The sequence below is a fragment of the Daldinia childiae genome (genome assembly GCF_008694065.1).
Source record: "Daldinia childiae strain JS-1345 chromosome Unknown Scaffold5, whole genome shotgun sequence".
Lineage (NCBI taxonomy): Eukaryota > Fungi > Ascomycota > Sordariomycetes > Xylariales > Hypoxylaceae > Daldinia > Daldinia childiae.
In genome coordinates, this window is record NW_022984646.1 from 904,283 (window position 1) to 923,320 (window position 19,038).

The 19,038-nt window shown below is 46.1% G+C and overlaps 8 protein-coding genes across 8 annotated transcripts; 6 read left to right on the forward strand and 2 right to left on the reverse strand.

Annotated features, from left to right (window-relative positions):
• Nucleotides 1–552: 552 nt before the first annotated feature.
• On the forward strand, nt 553–2,394 carry GL218_05390 (uncharacterized protein; the record flags this gene model as incomplete). The annotated part of the gene is made up of 2 exons (XM_033582052.1): nt 553–1,059; nt 1,111–2,394. The coding sequence occupies 2 exons, from the start codon at nt 553–555 to the stop codon at nt 2,392–2,394; spliced, it is 1,791 nt and encodes a 596-aa protein (XP_033434916.1).
• A 1,089-nt stretch (nt 2,395–3,483) lies between these two features.
• GL218_05391 (uncharacterized protein) lies at nt 3,484–4,338 on the forward strand (the record flags this gene model as incomplete). The annotated part of the gene is made up of 3 exons (XM_033582053.1): nt 3,484–3,601; nt 3,675–3,883; nt 4,303–4,338. The coding sequence occupies 3 exons, from the start codon at nt 3,484–3,486 to the stop codon at nt 4,336–4,338; spliced, it is 363 nt and encodes a 120-aa protein (XP_033434915.1).
• Nucleotides 4,339–4,795: 457 nt separating this feature from the next.
• On the reverse strand, nt 4,796–5,569 carry GL218_05392 (uncharacterized protein; the record flags this gene model as incomplete). The annotated part of the gene is made up of 1 exon (XM_033582054.1): nt 4,796–5,569. One exon carries the CDS (start codon nt 5,567–5,569, stop codon nt 4,796–4,798), a length of 774 nt encoding a protein of 257 aa, XP_033434498.1.
• A 5,629-nt stretch (nt 5,570–11,198) lies between these two features.
• Nucleotides 11,199–12,855, forward strand: GL218_05393 (6-hydroxytryprostatin B O-methyltransferase; the record flags this gene model as incomplete). The annotated part of the gene is made up of 6 exons (XM_033582055.1): nt 11,199–11,379; nt 11,479–11,543; nt 11,623–11,901; nt 11,971–12,021; nt 12,092–12,618; nt 12,687–12,855. 6 exons carry the CDS (start codon nt 11,199–11,201, stop codon nt 12,853–12,855), a joined length of 1,272 nt encoding a protein of 423 aa, XP_033434914.1.
• Nucleotides 12,856–13,834: 979 nt separating this feature from the next.
• GL218_05394 (Oxidoreductase AflY) lies at nt 13,835–15,175 on the forward strand (the record flags this gene model as incomplete). The annotated part of the gene is made up of 1 exon (XM_033582056.1): nt 13,835–15,175. The coding sequence occupies one exon, from the start codon at nt 13,835–13,837 to the stop codon at nt 15,173–15,175; it is 1,341 nt and encodes a 446-aa protein (XP_033434920.1).
• A 524-nt stretch (nt 15,176–15,699) lies between these two features.
• On the reverse strand, nt 15,700–16,503 carry GL218_05395 (Oxidoreductase AflX; the record flags this gene model as incomplete). The annotated part of the gene is made up of 1 exon (XM_033582057.1): nt 15,700–16,503. One exon carries the CDS (start codon nt 16,501–16,503, stop codon nt 15,700–15,702), a length of 804 nt encoding a protein of 267 aa, XP_033434919.1.
• A 1,089-nt stretch (nt 16,504–17,592) lies between these two features.
• GL218_05396 (uncharacterized protein) lies at nt 17,593–18,128 on the forward strand (the record flags this gene model as incomplete). The annotated part of the gene is made up of 2 exons (XM_033582058.1): nt 17,593–17,784; nt 17,877–18,128. 2 exons carry the CDS (start codon nt 17,593–17,595, stop codon nt 18,126–18,128), a joined length of 444 nt encoding a protein of 147 aa, XP_033434918.1.
• Nucleotides 18,129–18,398: 270 nt separating this feature from the next.
• Nucleotides 18,399–18,940, forward strand: GL218_05397 (Noranthrone monooxygenase; the record flags this gene model as incomplete). The annotated part of the gene is made up of 2 exons (XM_033582059.1): nt 18,399–18,456; nt 18,513–18,940. 2 exons carry the CDS (start codon nt 18,399–18,401, stop codon nt 18,938–18,940), a joined length of 486 nt encoding a protein of 161 aa, XP_033434917.1.
• Between the last annotated feature and the right edge of the window lie 98 nt (nt 18,941–19,038).

Sequence of the window (19,038 nt, forward strand, 5' to 3'; positions counted from 1 at the left end):
TCCGCTGACTCAACGGAGTTGTTTTTTTTTTGGCGGGGAGGCAACCTTTGTGGCCTAGCCGGCTTAACACCGACACAAGATCATCGTTGCAAAGCCACACTAAGAGGCTTAATTTTCTTGAAGAGTGAATACTGAAACAATTTGATTGACACTATTAAAGAGCAATTCGAATTCGATTTCTACTAACATTCTTTTTTTTTCTTATCTAAATAATGTAATTGTTCCATAGTCTTTTACGGATTTATTCTATGCCAATTCGAACGGCGAACAGTCATACCGGCTAAGATAAGATATGAGATAAGATAATGATGTGGCTGTTACATACATGTCTCAAGTCCCCCCTACTGTCCCCTACCGCTGCATGAATACTTCCGTTTCTCGATCATGTAGTCTTCCAGAAGTTCATTACACACAAAGTATGAATCTAATAATCTCATTCGTTCAGAAGTACCTATAATCTGGTAATTTCGGGTAATAACAGGAGTTCGCATCAGACGTATTGCTTTATTTAGATCAGCATTTTACATCTCTTCTGCAGACACTACCCCCGAGATGCTCGTATATGACGTTATTCTACGTATTATTGCATTGTCTTATTATCTTCTTTTTGGACGCGTTGGAGATGTAGTGCTCCTTTTTAGTTCATTCCTCTGGGTCAGAGGTTTTGTCATCTTTGATTCCTTGAAGATTAACTATGCCCTGATATGTCTAGGGGCCATAGCAGTGGTCACAACCTCTTTCACTTATCGCATATACGTACAACATCGTAGCCAAGATGTACGTTTATCTGTACCATGGAACGGTCCAGGGCGGCCTCTGTTGTTCCCTTGTCGGACTACGCATACCAGGTTATTTCCCAAGAAACACACCTTCTCTTATTCGTATCTCCTTGTTGGGATACCCGTCGGTTGGACAGGTGTCGCAGGCGGCATGATATCAAATGACGAGTATAAAATGGGAGTTGGGGGTTGGTACAAGGTTGATGCTTCGGATTACCTAGATAGGGGAAACGGACACCTCGGGTTAAGGGGTAAGCTGGATACTTACCTCAAATCCCAAGTGCGGCATCCCTTTGTCTACTGCGAAGAATCTAGAGCTAATGCGATATAGGACATCGATGCTTCCAAATATCCACGCGCGTATTTGGTAACTGCTGCGAAATTCATGGGTTATCATTTCAATCCCGTTTCCTTTTGGTATCTTTATTCTGCCGATAAGCACCTGGCAGCAGTAATCCTTGAAGTTAATAACACGTTCGACGAGAAACGGATGTACTTCTTAGCGGCAGACAATGCAATAGAATCAATAGAGCCAACTGGTGATAATTCCTTAGAAGAAGTCGCATCAACTCGGAAATCCAATGGCTCGAAGCCCTTGAAACGAACTTGGCCAAAAGACTTCCACGTATCCCCCTTTAATTCTAGAAAGGGCGCATACTCGCTTGTTGCGCACGACCCTCTGTCCCCAAATATGGATGGGCAAGGTCCGATCAATAATACGATAAATCTAATGTCTTCCAAGAAATACGCGAAACTGGTTGCCCGTATCTTCTCAGAAGCCGATGCCATCGATCCTACTAGGATGACTTCCTTCCAGAAACTCAAGTTCTTGACTTCATGGTGGTGGGTTGGCTTCGTCACTTTTCCTAGAATTGTGAAAGAAGCTACATCCCTATTCTTTCAAAGGAAGCTCTATGTTTGGTATCGACCAGAGCCGCTCAAAACAAGCATTGGTCGACATGCCGACAAGATAGAATCCCAACTGGAGCCTTTTTTTAGGAAGTATCTGAGATATTTAGTCGAACAGTCATCCGAACTGCTGGTTGTGCAATATATCCCATGTGGTGTTGCAGACGCACATATTGAGACTATGGGATCAACGACTGCGAAGGAGAGCCCCGACAGTACTAAGATGGAGCTCAAAGTCTTGACACCCGCATTTTATTCAAGATTCGTATACTACGCTCACGATTTCGAAGCTATATTTTGTGAGCTGAGCGAGAGTAATACTATATGGGTGTCAAATCCTAAACTGTTGCCAAAGCTATTCGTGAAGAAACAACCACCGTCTCTTTTTCAAATAACAAGTTATTTAGACTATGGCTATTTTACAGCTATCAAAAAGCTGAGGCAGAGACCCGACCGAATTGAACGACCACTGACTTCGAGTCAGATCAGCTCAACTACCCAGTCTCAAAAGGATATCAGGGGGTTCCGACTTTCATCCATGGATGGATATGTTTTAGCCCACGAGGATGAAAAATGCCGACGAGTTTACAGGAACTCTGTATTGACGTTGTTCATGGCTGATAGAATTGCCATGGGTAGTGTGAATATCCTTCAGCTTGAACATTGGGTCCTCAGATTGATATTAGTTTGGACTGTAATATCTTAATAAATCTTGGGATATCCATCGTTAGTGTTCAATAGAAATGTCAAAGATAAATTCAATTCATCCTATATCTAGGTTTTTCCAATAAGCGTGGAGTAGGACGTTCGGCAAATTACATTGGAATATAGTCGCAGCGTCGGAGGCGGCCCTCGGAGGATTTTCAGTTGTGTTACATATCGTTCGGCTCGTACAACCTGCAAGCTTCAATGCGGCGCACGGTAGAAGAGCGATTAGTGAGATACGATGTTATTCCAAATAAAAAGAGCCAGTCAGCATCAGCACATCCACCCCGGGAGCTAATCAAGCCCATTGTATCAAAGTTGGTGGCTTCGAGCAGCGGAGCTCGGACTGGGATGTTTGACAAATACTTGACTGCTTGGTTAGGTCGATATGCCGCAACAATGATTCAGATCCAGGTTTAATCCAGGTTTAATTAATGCAGGTTGGTCCATTGTCATGATATCTACCTAGACAAGCATCGATTTAAGTCACTATTGCTTTTTCATGAGAAATAATCAAGTTGTCACCGCCATGTACTCGTTACATTCTACACGATCTATTCTCTACTAATCTAACATGTAAGTGTACAGCTAGATGAAAAGATCCACCTCCAACTCCGTTAGGGCTGCAAGGAATCAGATTCCGTGCTACGTCAACTGGGTTCCTGACGTAGACTAGCAGCAATAAGACGCATAACCCCACCAATAATTCCTTAGAGCTATCAACCCCGCTACGAAGGAAAGGCTCTTCGACGAAGACAAGTAGGTACTCAGTAACTAACTGTAAGGATCAGAATGATAACAGAAGGGAGAAGATGCAGGTCTGGTCCGCCAATCTGATAGCAATGACGGTTTACTCCGAGGCTAGGGGATCTTCCTCCCCGAGTTGAATCAGCCAAATTATGTCATTGTATCAACATTGTTCGTGCAACAAGGATACTAAAGCCATCTATATAAAGGTATCTCGTCCCTCCTTTAGTTTCGCTCTAAGTCCGTCCTATTATACAAACATATTCTAAGATACTACGGACTTCAACAAGTTTATCTATTATTATCTCCTAAACTTAGGTACATATCAACATTCCATATCACAATGGGTCTTTCTGGTCACTGCCTATGCGGCGCCGTAACATACACCGTCGATGCGGATCCCCTCATTGTCGGGTACGACCACTGCGACGACTGCCAAAGACAGACGGGCTCTACCTATTGTACGTCTATACTATACCCTTCCACTCTCCCCAATCACATCTATCGGAATTCGTTAATCTAACACGTCAATAGCACTCGTAGTAGTTGTCCCCAAGGACAAGCTAACCATCAACGGTACAACCAAGAGCTACGCAAAGGCGGGCTCGTCTGGAAAGCCCGTACACCGTGTCTTCTGCCCCGAGTGCGGGTCTCCTATCGCGCACGACCCGGAGGCAGCACCCCCGATCATCGCTCTCAAGGGCGGCACTCTTAGCGATGCCGATAAGAAGGCATTGAAGCCCGTAAGTTCACCCCTACATATCTAGCTTTTCCCCCTATATAGGTACTAACGTACGCCCGCAATTACTAGGACCCGAGATCTGGACCGTCAGCAAGCTACCCTTCTGCGCGGACACCTTGCTAAGCCGTTCGAGTATATGCCCCAGTAAAGAGTCGATGAAGGTTCGGTGGGTTATTTAACATAGTTCAATTTAAATATATAATCATGTATGTAGACGATGAGACTGATATAATAATCATCAATTGAAATAATCTTTTGAAATATCCATACCTGTGTATCTGTGAACTATAACAAAGCCTTGTTTATGTTGTGTTAGTTGTCTAACCTTGCCTCCTAATTTGGTGTTTCTACCTCTAGTCTCATCTACCGGTACTGAATCAAGTTCACGGCATCCGACACGATAGACTGACGTCGGAATAGGCGCGCCCACACGTGGCCGTGCCGTCCCCGGATTGAACTAACGCAGTACACCCGCGTCTCCTGCGGGAATCAAGATCCGACAGTCACTTTTTCGGATCCGCAACTTGTTTAGGCCTAGGTAGGCGTGTCTGGGGTCTATTTAGGATAGGCGGGTGGTGTGATTGGCTAAAGGGGAAAAACTGGCCAGCAGGGTGTCCATCAAGGTAGGTAGGTAGTAGGCGTGTAAAGTATGGATCCCATTAAAGGTAGGGAGGAGACAAGTCTGGTTTCGGTCGTTACAGTACCTAATATACGCGTAGATTGCGCCATTGGCTAGTGTGGGCTTAGCCGGGGGTAAATATATTGCCTTGAGCACGTTTTCTTAGGTAAGACTGTTCTGCTCCCATTATCATGTTGGTTTTGACGAGGAGATAGGTAGATGGATGGATGGATATTATATTGCGTAGATATTTCATTATACATTATATGATCAGCCTGTAAATTACGAACCCTCTTATAAGACAGCCACTAGCGCACCGCCTACCGCAGCAGCAAAGATGGCACCCTTTCCGTTCACGGGCGCCCCCGTCGGAACCGCAATATTACTAGAGCTTGAAGATGTCGCTGATGGCGCATTGGTAGTTGATCTAACTCCTCCGCTCTGAGATACCCCACCTGTTGCGGTCGCCTCCGAAGAACTCGAATCCGAGGTGTGCACAGTAGCCGCCGTTGCGCTCCCCGTAATAGGACCTGGGCCTTGGAGACCACTGGCCGTGTAGTACAAGCTCACAGCCGCATCGCCGCTCTTAACATCGCTGAACGCCGTATTTCCCGTCGTAGGTTCCGGAATGCCGGCCTGCGCGTCAGTAAACAGAGTCGCGAAAGCCGCCGTCGGCGTGCCCTCGCACAGTTTCTCGCTGGCGCTAGATAGCACGTCGGAAAAGTAGCTGAAGTTGCGCGGCGATAGCGCGCCGTGCTCTAATAGACATCGGCGGCATCCGAGCCACTCGGCGAAGTAGCTGCCGCCGCAGAGACATTGCGCGTGCGCCTCGAGAGCGAGGGGAGACGTCCCGTTAGGTAGACATGCCGTCTCGATGTTCTGGATCGCGACGCACGGTGCCGGGTCCGACTGGTCGGGGGCTTGGGCGGGAGCGCACATTGACGCGATGTATTCGTTATCGTCATCGTCATCGCTGACGGCTTTAAGCACGTTGGCGGATACGTTCGCGAGGACGTGTCGCGCGCCAAGGAGTAATAGCTGGGTAGTAACTAGTACTGAGAACTTCATCTTGGCCGCTATATCTTGGTTGGCTATAATTCAGATGACTAGATCGAGATAGTTTATTTTGGCAAGCTTCCTTGTTGCTCTTATTTATCCGAACAGCTTGTATATCTGCCCGTCTCTTTTCTACCCGTGCGCATCCAAACAGTAGGAAAGGAGTAAACAAATCCCAAGCAAAATGCGAGGCAGCGAGATTTTTAAGCGACGCAGCATCGTAGGACTTTGTGCATAGACGCTTGCCTGAAAACTTCCAACATATCGTCTGATTTGAGCTTCTAGACCCGGCGGCACAGCTTCGCGTCTAGACCTGGCGATTTGATGAGGCCCTTATCTGCGTCCTAATTTGGTGTGTATTTTCGTCATCACACGGCGGAATTACCCGCCTATCCGACTGCACATTTTATGTCACGATGCCGCGTTTAGAATCGATTTTCCGGGCATTTTGAAACTACAATACCTCCATTGCTCTTTGGACGTAATGATGGATGTTCCCTAGATTCCTTCATGACATATCGTTATGTTACGATTTATGTTCTTCAATAGAAATATAGTGTTTAAGATATTTTTGGTGGCGGGTGGGATGGTGGGTGCATCTGTTACCTCTTCCGTAGAAGGTATTTGTCAATATCTTAATCATGGAAAACTCAGTGACATAGTGTCTATCGTAAAGCCACATCATGGAGAAATCTACACATCCGAGGAAGTATATACAAGAGTAGAACTTATGCTCTAATGTTGCTGTGGTATAGTCAGTTCGGTCCTCCAAAATTTTAAATATTGGAACTCGATAATTAATGGTTTCTCGTAAATATCTCGCTGCCACAGTAGAGTAGTGACTGATATGCCGTGAAACTGTACGAGAAGTTTCGTTAGCACCACCCATCTTCTATCTCACTCGGGGTCTTCGATATAAGCCCAAAGTGGTACCCCTATCGTCTGTAAAGGCCAACGATAAGTCACCCTCTGATCCCCAGATGAAGATTAAAATCCCACTGTCATCGTTGTTCAGCCTGCCAGGATCATAGACGAGATATTAATAACAAAAGATAATTTTAATATGTATGGTTGTAGGTTCCTATAACTAGTCCGACGTTCCCCACGGGACGACAGAGATATTTCTATGCTTCTTGCTCTACTTAATAATTCACAAAATAGTAATCTAAAATGGTGATGCTATCTCTGCTGGAGAATTACCCCTTGATATAACTAAGGGCCTGGCCTATCCAACGTCTATTACCGAAAAGGAGTCTTGTGTTAATTTTTTTGTTTATTTATTTATTAATATTTGTAGAAGGATTTGGATGCCTCTGTTGGTAGTTTTTGTGGCCATATATCTTTGTTGTTTTGGCATCTCATGTCGCGCCCCCGAATTGATAAATTGAACTATCGACGATGTCAATAGACCACCATCCAGTCCAGGTCATCTGGACTAGAGATTCTAGAAGAATTCCAGGCGATAATTAACAGGTCGTTAGATTCCTTACTAATCCCCGCCTATAGACGAAGAAATGCTTGTCTTCCTTCGCCATATAGGGGAGGCATAGCGATACTAAAGATCTGGAGTAAGGAATATTTTTTTGTCTCCTAACGGCTTTATATCCCTTCACAACCCCCAAAAACATCTTCTACTTAATTCTAAAGCAACATAAATCGTCAAAACAGAAATGCTTAATGTTCGTTTGAGTAATATCCGAAGCATTATTACGCAGTGTGTCTCGAGTTCCAATATTGACCCAAGCCGCTGAGAAGAATACAAGAACTCCTACATGTAATCAAGTACTTTAGGTACATACATAGGGGGCATTTGCCTTATTTACATACAAATATACTACGGTATCAGGCAGCTGTGTATATGTATGTGAGGTTATGTACCTAAGTGAGATACTATTAGGTATTAATCTAGCCAACGATGGGCTTGAAAATCAAAACTTGATTAACTTCACTTATCAAACTGATCCAGAAAATCAAAAAGTAATTTGCGTTACGGGTGTGCTTTGTAATGTTTAAATTTTACTAATAGAAAGATCACTCTCGATATATAACTAAAATCAATAAGACTAATATTAGCAGCTTTATTACCAGTGATGCTGATTTTGAAAATAATTTGTTATCAGTGTTCAAGTTACCATTTTACCTAGCATTATGGCATATTCAATATACCAATTAGAATAAAATCGATCTAGCAATAAAATTACAAACTTTACTGAAAAGAGGTACGTACTGTTACTATGGGCGCAAATAAGAAACCTACCTAAGGTACCTTGAAGAAGTGTAAATAGGAGTAGCTATATTAATAGGGGGTGGGTGGTGATTTAAGTATGGTACCTACCTGAGTTTAGAAATAAATTATTTGTGTAGGGAAATCAAATCACTGAACATATTTTGTAGGCTGATAGAATCAGTTGCAAAGCTGATTCTAAAGTTTATTCTAATCATTATTGATACGTACCTTGGTACTGCGTACTTTGATTCTGATTTTGAGTTGACAATGTATGCGTGTCCTAGGTGATGGCCAGCTGTTGCGCGGACGATGTTGCTGATTTGATTTACTTAGGTACTTTTGATTTAATTCCCCTCTTGAATTTTAAATATTTTTGATCTTGTAGTAATTGATTGCATTCCCATTATTCCTAATCACTCCTCTGAAATTTTCCTACAAAAGAAAGCCCACCCGCAAAAAAATTATTTCCAACTTCTTCCTTCTTCAACACATTTTCCAAACCAACCTTCTCTCTCCTTTCCTACCTTTCCTACCTTTCCATACTATCTCATTAACAATATTCCCAATACCCTTCCCTTGCAATAAAACCTTTCTCTTAAACATTACCTTAATGCACCATACCTATACCTACTTACCAACCTCACTCAACTGTACAGCTATTATTTCATTCTTATTTTCTTGCAAACATTTCTCTGAGCTCAGGTACGTATTGAACTTTCATTTATTCAAACGCGTCTATCACTCTGGCAACAAAGTCTACGTGCCTAAGGTTTACATCGCGAATACAAATCATACATCACTCTTCCCTTTCCACCATCTCCCCCCTTCTCCTTTTCGCTACCATAACAACCACCACCACCATCAATTATTTTCTCCTTCATACCTCTCAAACCACTCAATATGTTGAAGACTTTCAAACATATTATGAAACCCATGAGCCTATTTGCTAAATTACATTCACTCCATTACCCATCTACCTAACCTTACCCTACCTTGTTGCCTAAACCCAGACCTTACACTCAACATCACTACCCTTTATTATTTTTGTATTCTCAACCTTTTCCATTCCTTATATTTAATCTAATGCACTTCGCACTCTTACCAAATCAAAATGCTAACATTTACGCCAGACTCTCAAGACTTTGTTTTGATTGTTTACATCTCGGCTCCCCTCACTCACATCACTGCCTAGCCCGCGTTCCTTAACAAACAATCCTCTCCTTTGCTACCTACTAAATGACCTCTTCCTACCCTTAACTACCTACCCGACACTCTTTTTACTTCTCACCTTCTTGTTCATCCTCAACCCCTCATCCTCTTGATCTCCACTATTTTTCTACTGACCTCTCAACCAACAATCCTCCTCTTCCTCTTTTTACCTCCTTACCTCTCTACCTCTCCCTTTTCCCTACCATGCCTCGACTAAATTATTACAACAGGTAATTATCTTCCCCATTACTAACCACCAAACAATCATAGAACCCCGCCCTCACCATCCTCCTACCTCGCTCTACCCTCGACTAACCAACACTCCATTCCGACCGACAATCCTCTTCGATCCACCGACCACCGACCAACCTCCTACCTCCTACCTCCTACCGACCGACCGACACTCCATAGATAGATATACATATACATATACTGGACAGGGATGTGGTGCTTGGTCCTGGGTACGAACTTGCACTAGAGGAAATATGCCCGAACCCAACAGTCAAGTATGCACCTCCGAAGGCTGAATGAAACCCTTTGTAGGGAATCGGCATTGTGCTGGTTAAACCCACTCTCGTACGGCCCGGGTCCCTCGACTTGCTCCCATATTCTCTTACCTTTGATCTATGAGAGAAGAAATTCCGGTGATCGGTTCGAGTCCGGCACGCGGTGGGAGCGAGATATGTAAGCCTGGAGAGAAGCGCGCTCTGGACTATTTTCTCTCTTACTCGCATTGCACTCTCGGCCTAGTCTAACTGACCCTGCGGTAACGGAGGTGGGGCGAACGCGGCAGAGGGTATGTGACGCCGGGGTCTTTCGCTGCTTTGGCTGTCCTAGGTGTGACTTGGCTCAGTTGGTAACTGAAATTTTGGAACCTTTTTTTCAAAGGCTTGTGTGCGGCCTGTTTCTGGTATTACACTACCTCCAGAAACGAACGTATGCAACTGGGCTCAGTTGGTGAGCGGATGCTCTAATGCAATCCATAATTTTTTGTATCCAAGGCTGCACATGGCCTATGTCTCTGACAAAATATGTGCACCCCCTTTTTTTCGTTGCTCTCTCCAATTTATTGGGGGTGTGAAGAAGAAACCGGAGTTTAATTGTTATTATGTATCGATGTTACTCGTTGTATTATATGATAGTCGCTATGGGGATATCATCGTCCATGACTACGATAACAAGGTCATATATTTTTCCTTATTATGATCGATTTGACGTTGATTTGTATATCAACGTCCCCCGGCTGGTTTATTTGCTTTTGGAAACTCCGATAGTATGATAAGGCATTTGGCATACATATGTTGATCTCCGAGCCAGTCATTTCCTTGAGGCTTTAATATATGAAGGGTTAATTTATAAATGATCAACCCGGAGTATTTTTGGGCTATGAAAATACCGATGCTATGCACCACGTCGTGTGACCAAGCCGTGGCATCACTTTTTGGCTACCAATCTAAGCTCTCTGAGATAATTCGGACGCCGATTTCCGACATCTATGTAGCATTGTGATCCGAGACCTGTGGGTGTGGTGCGCGGAGATGCCGAATCTAAGTAATGAGGTTCGCGTAACTATGGCTACGATCTATTTTGTGCCGTGGTATAGGAATCTAACGCATCTGTAGTTCTCGGAGGATATTAGGCTGATATAAGAGGGATTAGAGAGAGAAAACAGGTTGGAGCTGAAGGTTCTAGTAGATTAGATAATTAGGGAAGAGGCGCTTAGGTCATACTTAAAAAAGGGGTTCGGGAATAGTTATAATTGTAATTAGGCGAGTTCGAGAGAATCGATCATCCAGACTACCCCCTATTGGGGCTCATAGAAGCATTTCCCGATAATCGGTTAGCGAAATATGAGGGCATATATTAACAGCGTGTTACCTTGTACTAACCTCGCCGTGCATAATCTCGCTGGCCGGGATTGCTTTTCTATTCCCGAATACTTACAACAGGAGGCTCTCTGACAGCGAACCTGTAGCCCGAGACACATATTTCGGGGATCGACTCTGGCCATTTGGTCAAGACTCTTTCACTGTCATCTATCGGCCTCAACAAATCTGACTTCTGTTTGAGCCTAGCGACCTATTAAATGCTCACATCCTTATAGACCTTTGCGGCCTAATTTAAGACACCACGCCCCTATTCAAATTCAGTCACTGTCCAGGTTACCTACGTTTCATCCTCCTGATAAACATTCATACCTACAAGATGCCTTCTAACAAAGACATGCCGCTGCCACGCATTGTCGAGTTGGCTGCCACGGTTAGCGACTCGGTCGCTAAGATACAGCAGGTGCTGTTAGCCAAAGGCGCTCCTTGGCCATCGTTCGACGAAAATGCTCCAGACTCCCTTCCCAAGGAGGCGACCGAAGCCCAGAATGCAGTGATAGGTATGAAGACATTTGCCCCCCGGTTAGCATAACATACGGCTACGCTACAACTGCGTTGAATCACGTTTATGACACCTGGCTAATGGTAGAAATGGCCAGATGCTGCTGCTGAGCTGTATGACTTGATGCTAGATCCCTTGACTTTAGTATATAAACACTCTGGGGTAAGTACCTATTTATGCCACAATACCTACTATACGTATACCCCATGCAGTTTGTTTGTTTGGCTAACGCTGGATGCAGGGCTATCAATTGACAGGCATCCAAGTGATAGGACGCTACGAAATCGCCAAAATGGTTCCTGCGGGTGGTCAGATATCTTATGGCGAGATCGCCAAGCAGACTAGTTTGAGCGAGCATATATTTCGCCGCCTCCTGCGTCACGCAATGACCCTGCGATTCTTCTGCGAGCCACAGCCGGGCATGGTGGCTCATACGAAGGCGTCCAAGTTACTCTCCCGTCCCGACATAAATTCATTCATGAGTTTCAGTCCCGAAATTGGCTGGCCGTCTGCTTTGAGGGTAAGCAGGTTCGAAGTTGTTGAGGGGGGAGTCTTGAAAACAATACTGACAGTTCATCTTGCTATGTAGTTGCTGGATGCCCTGGAAAAGTGGCCCGAGTCCCAGGAACCTAACGAGACGGTAATGATACCCGCTAAACTAACTGACTTCCCATGCTCATGGATCACTGACGTATACTTTTACCGAATAGGCATTCTCCCTCGCTAATAATAACGAAGGGTCTCTGTATGAAGTCTTTGCCCGTTACCCGGAGAAGGCGTTGCGCTTTGCTGCGGGCATGTCGACCTTTGCAGTCCTCCCCAGCTTCGGCCTATCTTCTGCGATAGACGGCTACGACTGGGCAGCGCTAGGTCGTGCGCGCGTTGTCGACATCGGCGGCTCACAGGGGTCTTTGGCTGTAGCGCTCGCTAAGCGGTTCCCCGATCTCAGCTTTGTCGTTCAGGATATGCCAGAAGTTGTTGAAGGGGCCGGTGCGACCTTACCGAGTGAGCTACGCGGCCGCATTAGTTTCATGGCCCACGACTTTTTCAAGCCGCAGACGGTGCGCGCTGATGCCTATCTTCTGCGCACTATTTTGCACAACTGGTCGGACAAATACTGCTTTCTAATCCTGCATGCCCTGGTGCCAGCCTTGAAGCATGGTACAAAGATACTCATTAACGAAATCTGTTTATCTACGCCTGGTGCCATACCTGCGCACCTAGAGCGCGATATAAGGTTCGTAATATGTTTTTGAGGTATACTCCTACTTATTTGTTAATCGCTAACATGCATCTCCATCCTAGATCCCATGACTTAGGCATGAGGGCGCTTTTCAACTCACAAGAGAGGGACTTGCAAGAGTGGAAAGACTTGTTGGCTGCAGCCGACAGGAGATTCGTATTCCAGGGCATATCGCAGGTCCCGCGCTCGGCTTTGGCCGTTATCGAGGTGATTTGGGATGAAAATGCATGAAGACGCAGGAAAACTCACCTATGATGGAATTTCTGAAGCGGATAATAGATAGTTACTGATAGTTACTGGAGAATAGAAATTCTCAACTTATTTTGGACTTCAAGTTCTTTATCTACGGATTGCAGGTGATTCTACCGTGTTGACACAAACCTCAAGCGAAGCTAGGCTTCTAACGTACCAAATAAGGTCCCTCGAAGGTATTTTCGTCAGGCATCATAAAGACGAGATAACATATACTCCGCCCGTAGCAATGCTATAAGATGTCTGAAGTAGCATTGTCACATAGGTGAGTAAGTACTTGTACCGCTGTAAGTGGCTAGCTTTGCCGATCATCTTCCTCTATATGACAGCTGCACGGATACCTAGCGATTTGCTCGATGCCTCCTTATGAAAGACTTACAGCGATGGATAATGATGTCATGGCCACCACAGAGTAAATGCAGTAGTAATAACACGTCTACAACAGCATATAGATGCATTGTAACATCTCGGAGTTCTAAGGGAGAATAAACTGCATATGTGAGGTGAACTTACCGCTACACCTTGTAAGACAATGGTCGACATAACGTCCGATTCCCGATTCCCGACCCCGAACATTAATGCATCGGGGACTATGGTAGGATTGGCCTTGTCGTCATTTTTAGGAAACTACCATTGCGGCTCTCTGCCTCGAGCGCTGTAGCGCGGTTTCGACGATCGGGATAGAAATTAACGAATGAATTCACATCCTTTTACTAATATCCGTATTGTGACTGGGCACTCCGTTTTTGCATAGAATCGAATGACCAGCTCCAAGTCGGCGTCCGATATAGACTTCTGCTGTGGGGAGTAAGGCTTAGGCGGTTGGTGGTTCATGTTGTAGGATAAATGAGGCCGAAATGACCTCCTGGAAAACTTGACGAACTCATGCATATTCGCACCCAGAGAGATCACCAACACTTTAATCCTCATCTCTTAGCAATAGTCCTTCAAAGCAGGCATGACGACCGCTGCACTCTCCGTAACCCCCGAACTGCACGGAATAGTGCATGGGAAGGGTAACCCCCCAGGTACTCTGGAAGAATTGAATCGACTTCTCCAAAAGAATCATGAGACATTTCACATCTTCTTCCGCCCTATGGGTGGGATGAACCACATTTCACATAGTATCCTCACCTGCTACGCGCTGGGCGCCGACCCCAGACAGCTCCAAGACCGCTACCACGATGAGGGAGTGTCACAGAAGCCGATGCCCCCCCTCGACATGGAGCTGCTCGCAAAGCTCGACAACCCCGAGATTTTCTCCCAGCACATGTATGTCAAGGCACAGTACCAGACATTCTTAAGGTTCTTCGAACGTAAGATTGTCGCCAGCGGGTGGAAAGCCGTGGTGCACGAGTTCCTCTTCTCTCGCTCCCGGATCGCCAATCGTATGCTCTGTGCCATGTTCGACGGGCTGTTTCACGCACTAATCCACCTGGGACTGGCTATCGAATTCGACCTCCCGGGACTTGCGGCGGAGGCGCTGGCCCAGGCCGCCACCAACGACGACAGCGACATCGAAAAGCTGTTTGCGATGTGCGAGACCGAGGCTTTAGCTCACGACGACCGGCCGCCGACGACGATACTGCAGTTAGTTCACGAGGTCCGTGCCAGCGAGGAGATCCGCACGGCGCCGCGCTGGTCGGACTTGGGGCTCAAGATGCGCAACGGCTTGGTAGCGCGCGGCGGCGAGGCGTTTGCGCGGCTGGCGGGACGCTTCCGCATCGCGGCCGACGAAGACGAACTGGCTCGACGCACGGCGGAGATGATGAGCGTGTGTGCGTACCTATGCGGAGCGGCGCAGTTCCCCGGCAAGAAGACCAAGATCGACTTCTTCTGGATGCACGAGGTCACCAGCAGCCTGTTCCTAGGCATACTGGCTAAGCAGAAAGACTGGATCTCGCTGGAAGACCGCGTGCTCCTCATGGAACGCAAGGTGCGCACCGACTTGGCCTGGTATGCATGCTCGGGAAGCCCAGCGTTAGATGAAAATTTTCTTCCGAACTACTCGAACCCCGAGAGCGACGGCTGGAGCTGGGAGGACCTGTACAGGGCTGTCGTCAATGAACACGACGACGGCCACGCGGCCAAGTTCATCCGCGCTTGCAAATACGCCGAGGAGACGTGTGCAGAATTTGAGAACGGCAAGTGGGACGACTACCTGCCTGTGAAGGGAGACATGTGGCTTAAGCTGGCGAGAATGTGTCATGACACCACTAAGAACACCGAGATTGACTTCAAGTGGGTTCGGTTCACTGGATTCCCGGAGGCATGGCAGCGACCGGATCTGCTTAATTAGATTGTTAGGTGATAAGTTGATAAATCCAGTTCAGGTATATTATCGATTCAATATGTCTTCATCGATAAAGCTGAGTGATAGAGTTGGCGTCCCCAGTTGTAGTTCACTAGGTTAGGGTTGTAGTTTATAGTTTACTTGGGTTGGCAGACCCCTCTATCTTGACCAAAAACGTCAAAATCCAAAAACAGCTAATCCTAAAATGGAAGTTTGATACAGGTCCTAGACCCCCTTTTTTAAAGATATTATATATAAGTGCACTGTAAATACAACGAAATTGGTACTAAAAGCCGCTATAACTTTGTATTATGTCTTTTTTAGGCAATACTTCGTACACAGATTGTTTTTCGATCTTGACTTTTTTTGTATGAACTTGTAACGCCGTAACCTAGTCAGATGCGACCCATTTCCCAAATGCACCCAAACCAACCAAAAACAATTCAAAAGAAATCCTAAGATATAATCTATTGATCCTACGGCTGAACTCGCTACGTAAACTTCTCTTTACCCGTCCACCATTTTTCTTACTATCTCCCAAGTGTGCTTTCAGGCAAGTAAGGGTGGAGGAAAGGGAAAAGGTACCTAACGAAGCCCATTGAAATTAAAAATAGAGTATCAAGCGGCACTTTAGCCCCCTTGCCAGATATCTTATTCACCACACCTACACTTCTCCCGTCGTACCGCCCCTCATCATCGTCGGCCGCCTCGATCATCCCGCCAGCAAGATCCATGTAGCTCAGGAAGCTTTCTTGGTCGTCAAATGTAAGCCGGTGTCCGCGGGCGATATCCGGGGATAGGCCGGCGGGCTTGATGTAGATAGACTTGATCCAATGGTCATGGGAACGCATGACGTCCTCCGCGCGTTGCAGATCCAAGTAAACGTTGCACGCGGCCCGCAGCATGATGGGCCGGAACCATATCGGCTGCGTGCGCCCGAGATGCTCGTCGAAACAGCACGCGCTGAGCAATACTAGCTTAGGCGGGGTATACGGAGCCGGGCTCGCCTCGTCTCGTAATCGGTACAGAGTGCGAAGTACGACCAAGGCAGTATCCGTGTTGAGTCGGACGCCAGGGATGTTGTCGTTACTCGTCACTGCTAGGAACACGGCTTTCGTTCCGCGTAGGCAGTTGTCCATCAGCGTGTTATCGTTGATGCTCCCTTCGAACACTTTGACCTGCTTGTGGTCGATGACTTCGGGCACGATTCTCTGCAGCTTGGCTTCACTACGACAGTAGGCATTGATTTGGCTCTGAGGGTGGTGCTCTAGAAGATTTCGGATGAGAGCAGAACCGCAATTACCCGTGCTGCCGAGGACGGCGTAGGTAGACATTGTAGATGGCGTTAGACGATGTGTCCTAGGTAAACGACGCCGAAGGGGAAGTTCCAAATGCTTTGTCTTCTAGCTTTCATGTTGCTCTTAACATAAATATCGGAACTCGGGCTCGGGGTTCAAACTTGGAATTAACCAATAAGCATCAACGGAGTATCTATGCGGACGCCGACTATATTACATTGCATTCTGTAATATCATTCGGGTCTTGAAATAGAATGCATCTGTGCTCGCCAATGACGCCACATAATGGAATATACCGGTTCGGAAGACCTTGATCTGGACCCTGGACCCTGGACCCTGGACCCCGAATTGATGTCTTACCCTCGCTTCTTCTGCGCTGCGTAGTAACAAACAATTTGTAGATGACCTGAAATGAGTGGTGTACTAGTTCTTCGTTGGTTTGATAACCCCAGTTTGAAGAGCCGTTGCTTGGTGGCCTCCGCCTTGGTATAAAGTGAGAAAACATCCCTTAGACTGACAGAATGGTACATGCCTATACCTTAGGTACCCATAAACACGACAGCCTCGCCTATGCTAAGACACTCCTATCGATAACTCGTCTATTATACTGATTCAACATTGGGCTATTCGATGTGGTGAAGAGTGCGACATCTATGTCAGAAATGAAGGGCTAAAAAAATCAGTTAGACACTTGTTATTATTATAAGGTACCTAGTTAGATAGCTTAAGGAAAACTCTAGATTTTGATCTACTGTGTCGCAGTTCTGCTCGCAACCCTTTCCCACATGTGTAGCTTGCCATGATGCTCTCATATCGTAAAGTCTAACAGCCCAGATATGAAAACTTACTCGGGTTTACTACAATATCTGCGAATCTCTTCATCGACTTACATGAGACTGTTACAGTACCTATTCCCTAATGAATCCCCAGTGAATCGCCACGGGACGCAGGGCCTATCGGTGGTCGATTCGGTCTCCGTTTAAAGCCACTCCTTGAAGTAGTTATTCTTGGGAAACACGCGTTTTATCTGCATTTGCACTCAGTATATTAGTGTCTATAATCCTACAAGTTCCTTCTGCCTGCTAACCTGCATCTAAGTAGCTTTACATTTCTATCCCTAATACAATGACCGACTCCCCGGAAATCCCAGCACGACCCCTTGGTAATCAAGATGGTAGTCAGCTTCTCTGCTTGACTATCTGCGGCTACCGGCGCCCCGGGATGAGCGAAGAAGACTACCGGCATCATATGCTGCATGTATCAGCTCCGATGACGAAGCATCTTATGGTTAAATACGGCGTGAGGCGGTGGACTGTGGTAAGTTCCGAGACCGCTTCTTCGGTCTTCCTACCATACCTACGTATCTCCTAATGGAGCACTAGATATTAATTGGTCGGTTGACTATCTAGATCCACAACACAACTGAGTCCCGCGCTCTCTTGAGCCGCCTGGTCGATCCCCAGATGGCCAATTTTGCCGATTTCGACTGTTTCAGCCAAGTCGTGTTTGAGAATGTTGAGCAATACAGGAAGATGAAGGATGACCCGTGGTATAAAGAGCATCTGGTGGGAGACCACGAAAAGTTTGCTGATACGAAGAGGAGTATGATAACCATTGGCTGGATTACGGAGAACATTCGAGACGGGCAGGTAGTAGAGTAAAGCGTTTGGTATGTGGAACGTTGTTAGTGGCTTACCCATTGGGTGTTGGTAGAGATACGTCGGACTTCGGATGTAAAGACCAAGCCGGAGAGCGGGTTAGACGTTCTCCTCGAAGCCTCAATCTTGACAATACTATTAGTTATAGCTTTGGTATTCATAAAGCCTTTTGAAAGTTCTTCTAGGACTAGGAAGGGAGCTGGATACCATAGAATAGAACAGGGATTTGCAAAATCGACATACGAGTTTTGCTCATAAAAAAAGAATCACATTATGACATCTACAATAAGTGCCCAAGCCACTGCCTTAGTGTCGGGGTCTTTCCTCTCCGGTATGATCGATATTCCTTTTAATGAGCCGTTTTAAGACTGACAGACACATGAATAGGAGCCATGATGTCACTATCATTCATCGCTGTGCCGGTCTTCCTCGATACCACATCACAATCGCCCCAGCTCTTCCAACAATGGGCACGAATGTATAGCTATGGACATCAAGCATTACCCACCTTGGCCGTCGGTACATGCCTCCTCCATCTATACACCGCCGCCAAGAGGCGCGGCGCTAAGAAGAGTTGGGGAATTTTTGCTGTGGCTGGTGTGACGACACTTATCATGTTGCCGTTCACATGGCTCGTGATGGCGCCGACTAACAATGAACTTTTTGGGCTTGAAATCTTGAGCAAAAGTGAGCCAGAGATCGCGAGCATTGCTGGGGCTAAGGAGTTGGTAGCAAGGTGGGCTAAGTTACATCTCACTAGGTCAATTTTCCCCTTTGCGGGGGCTATTTTTGGAGCAATCGGGATATTTTCTTAGGCTCGTCGGGGTTGGGTTAGACGCATGTTTCGGGATTTATTATGTGAATTCCGAATGAAAAAATCGGTCGTTGGTCGAGTCGGAGGCCGATTTGTTTA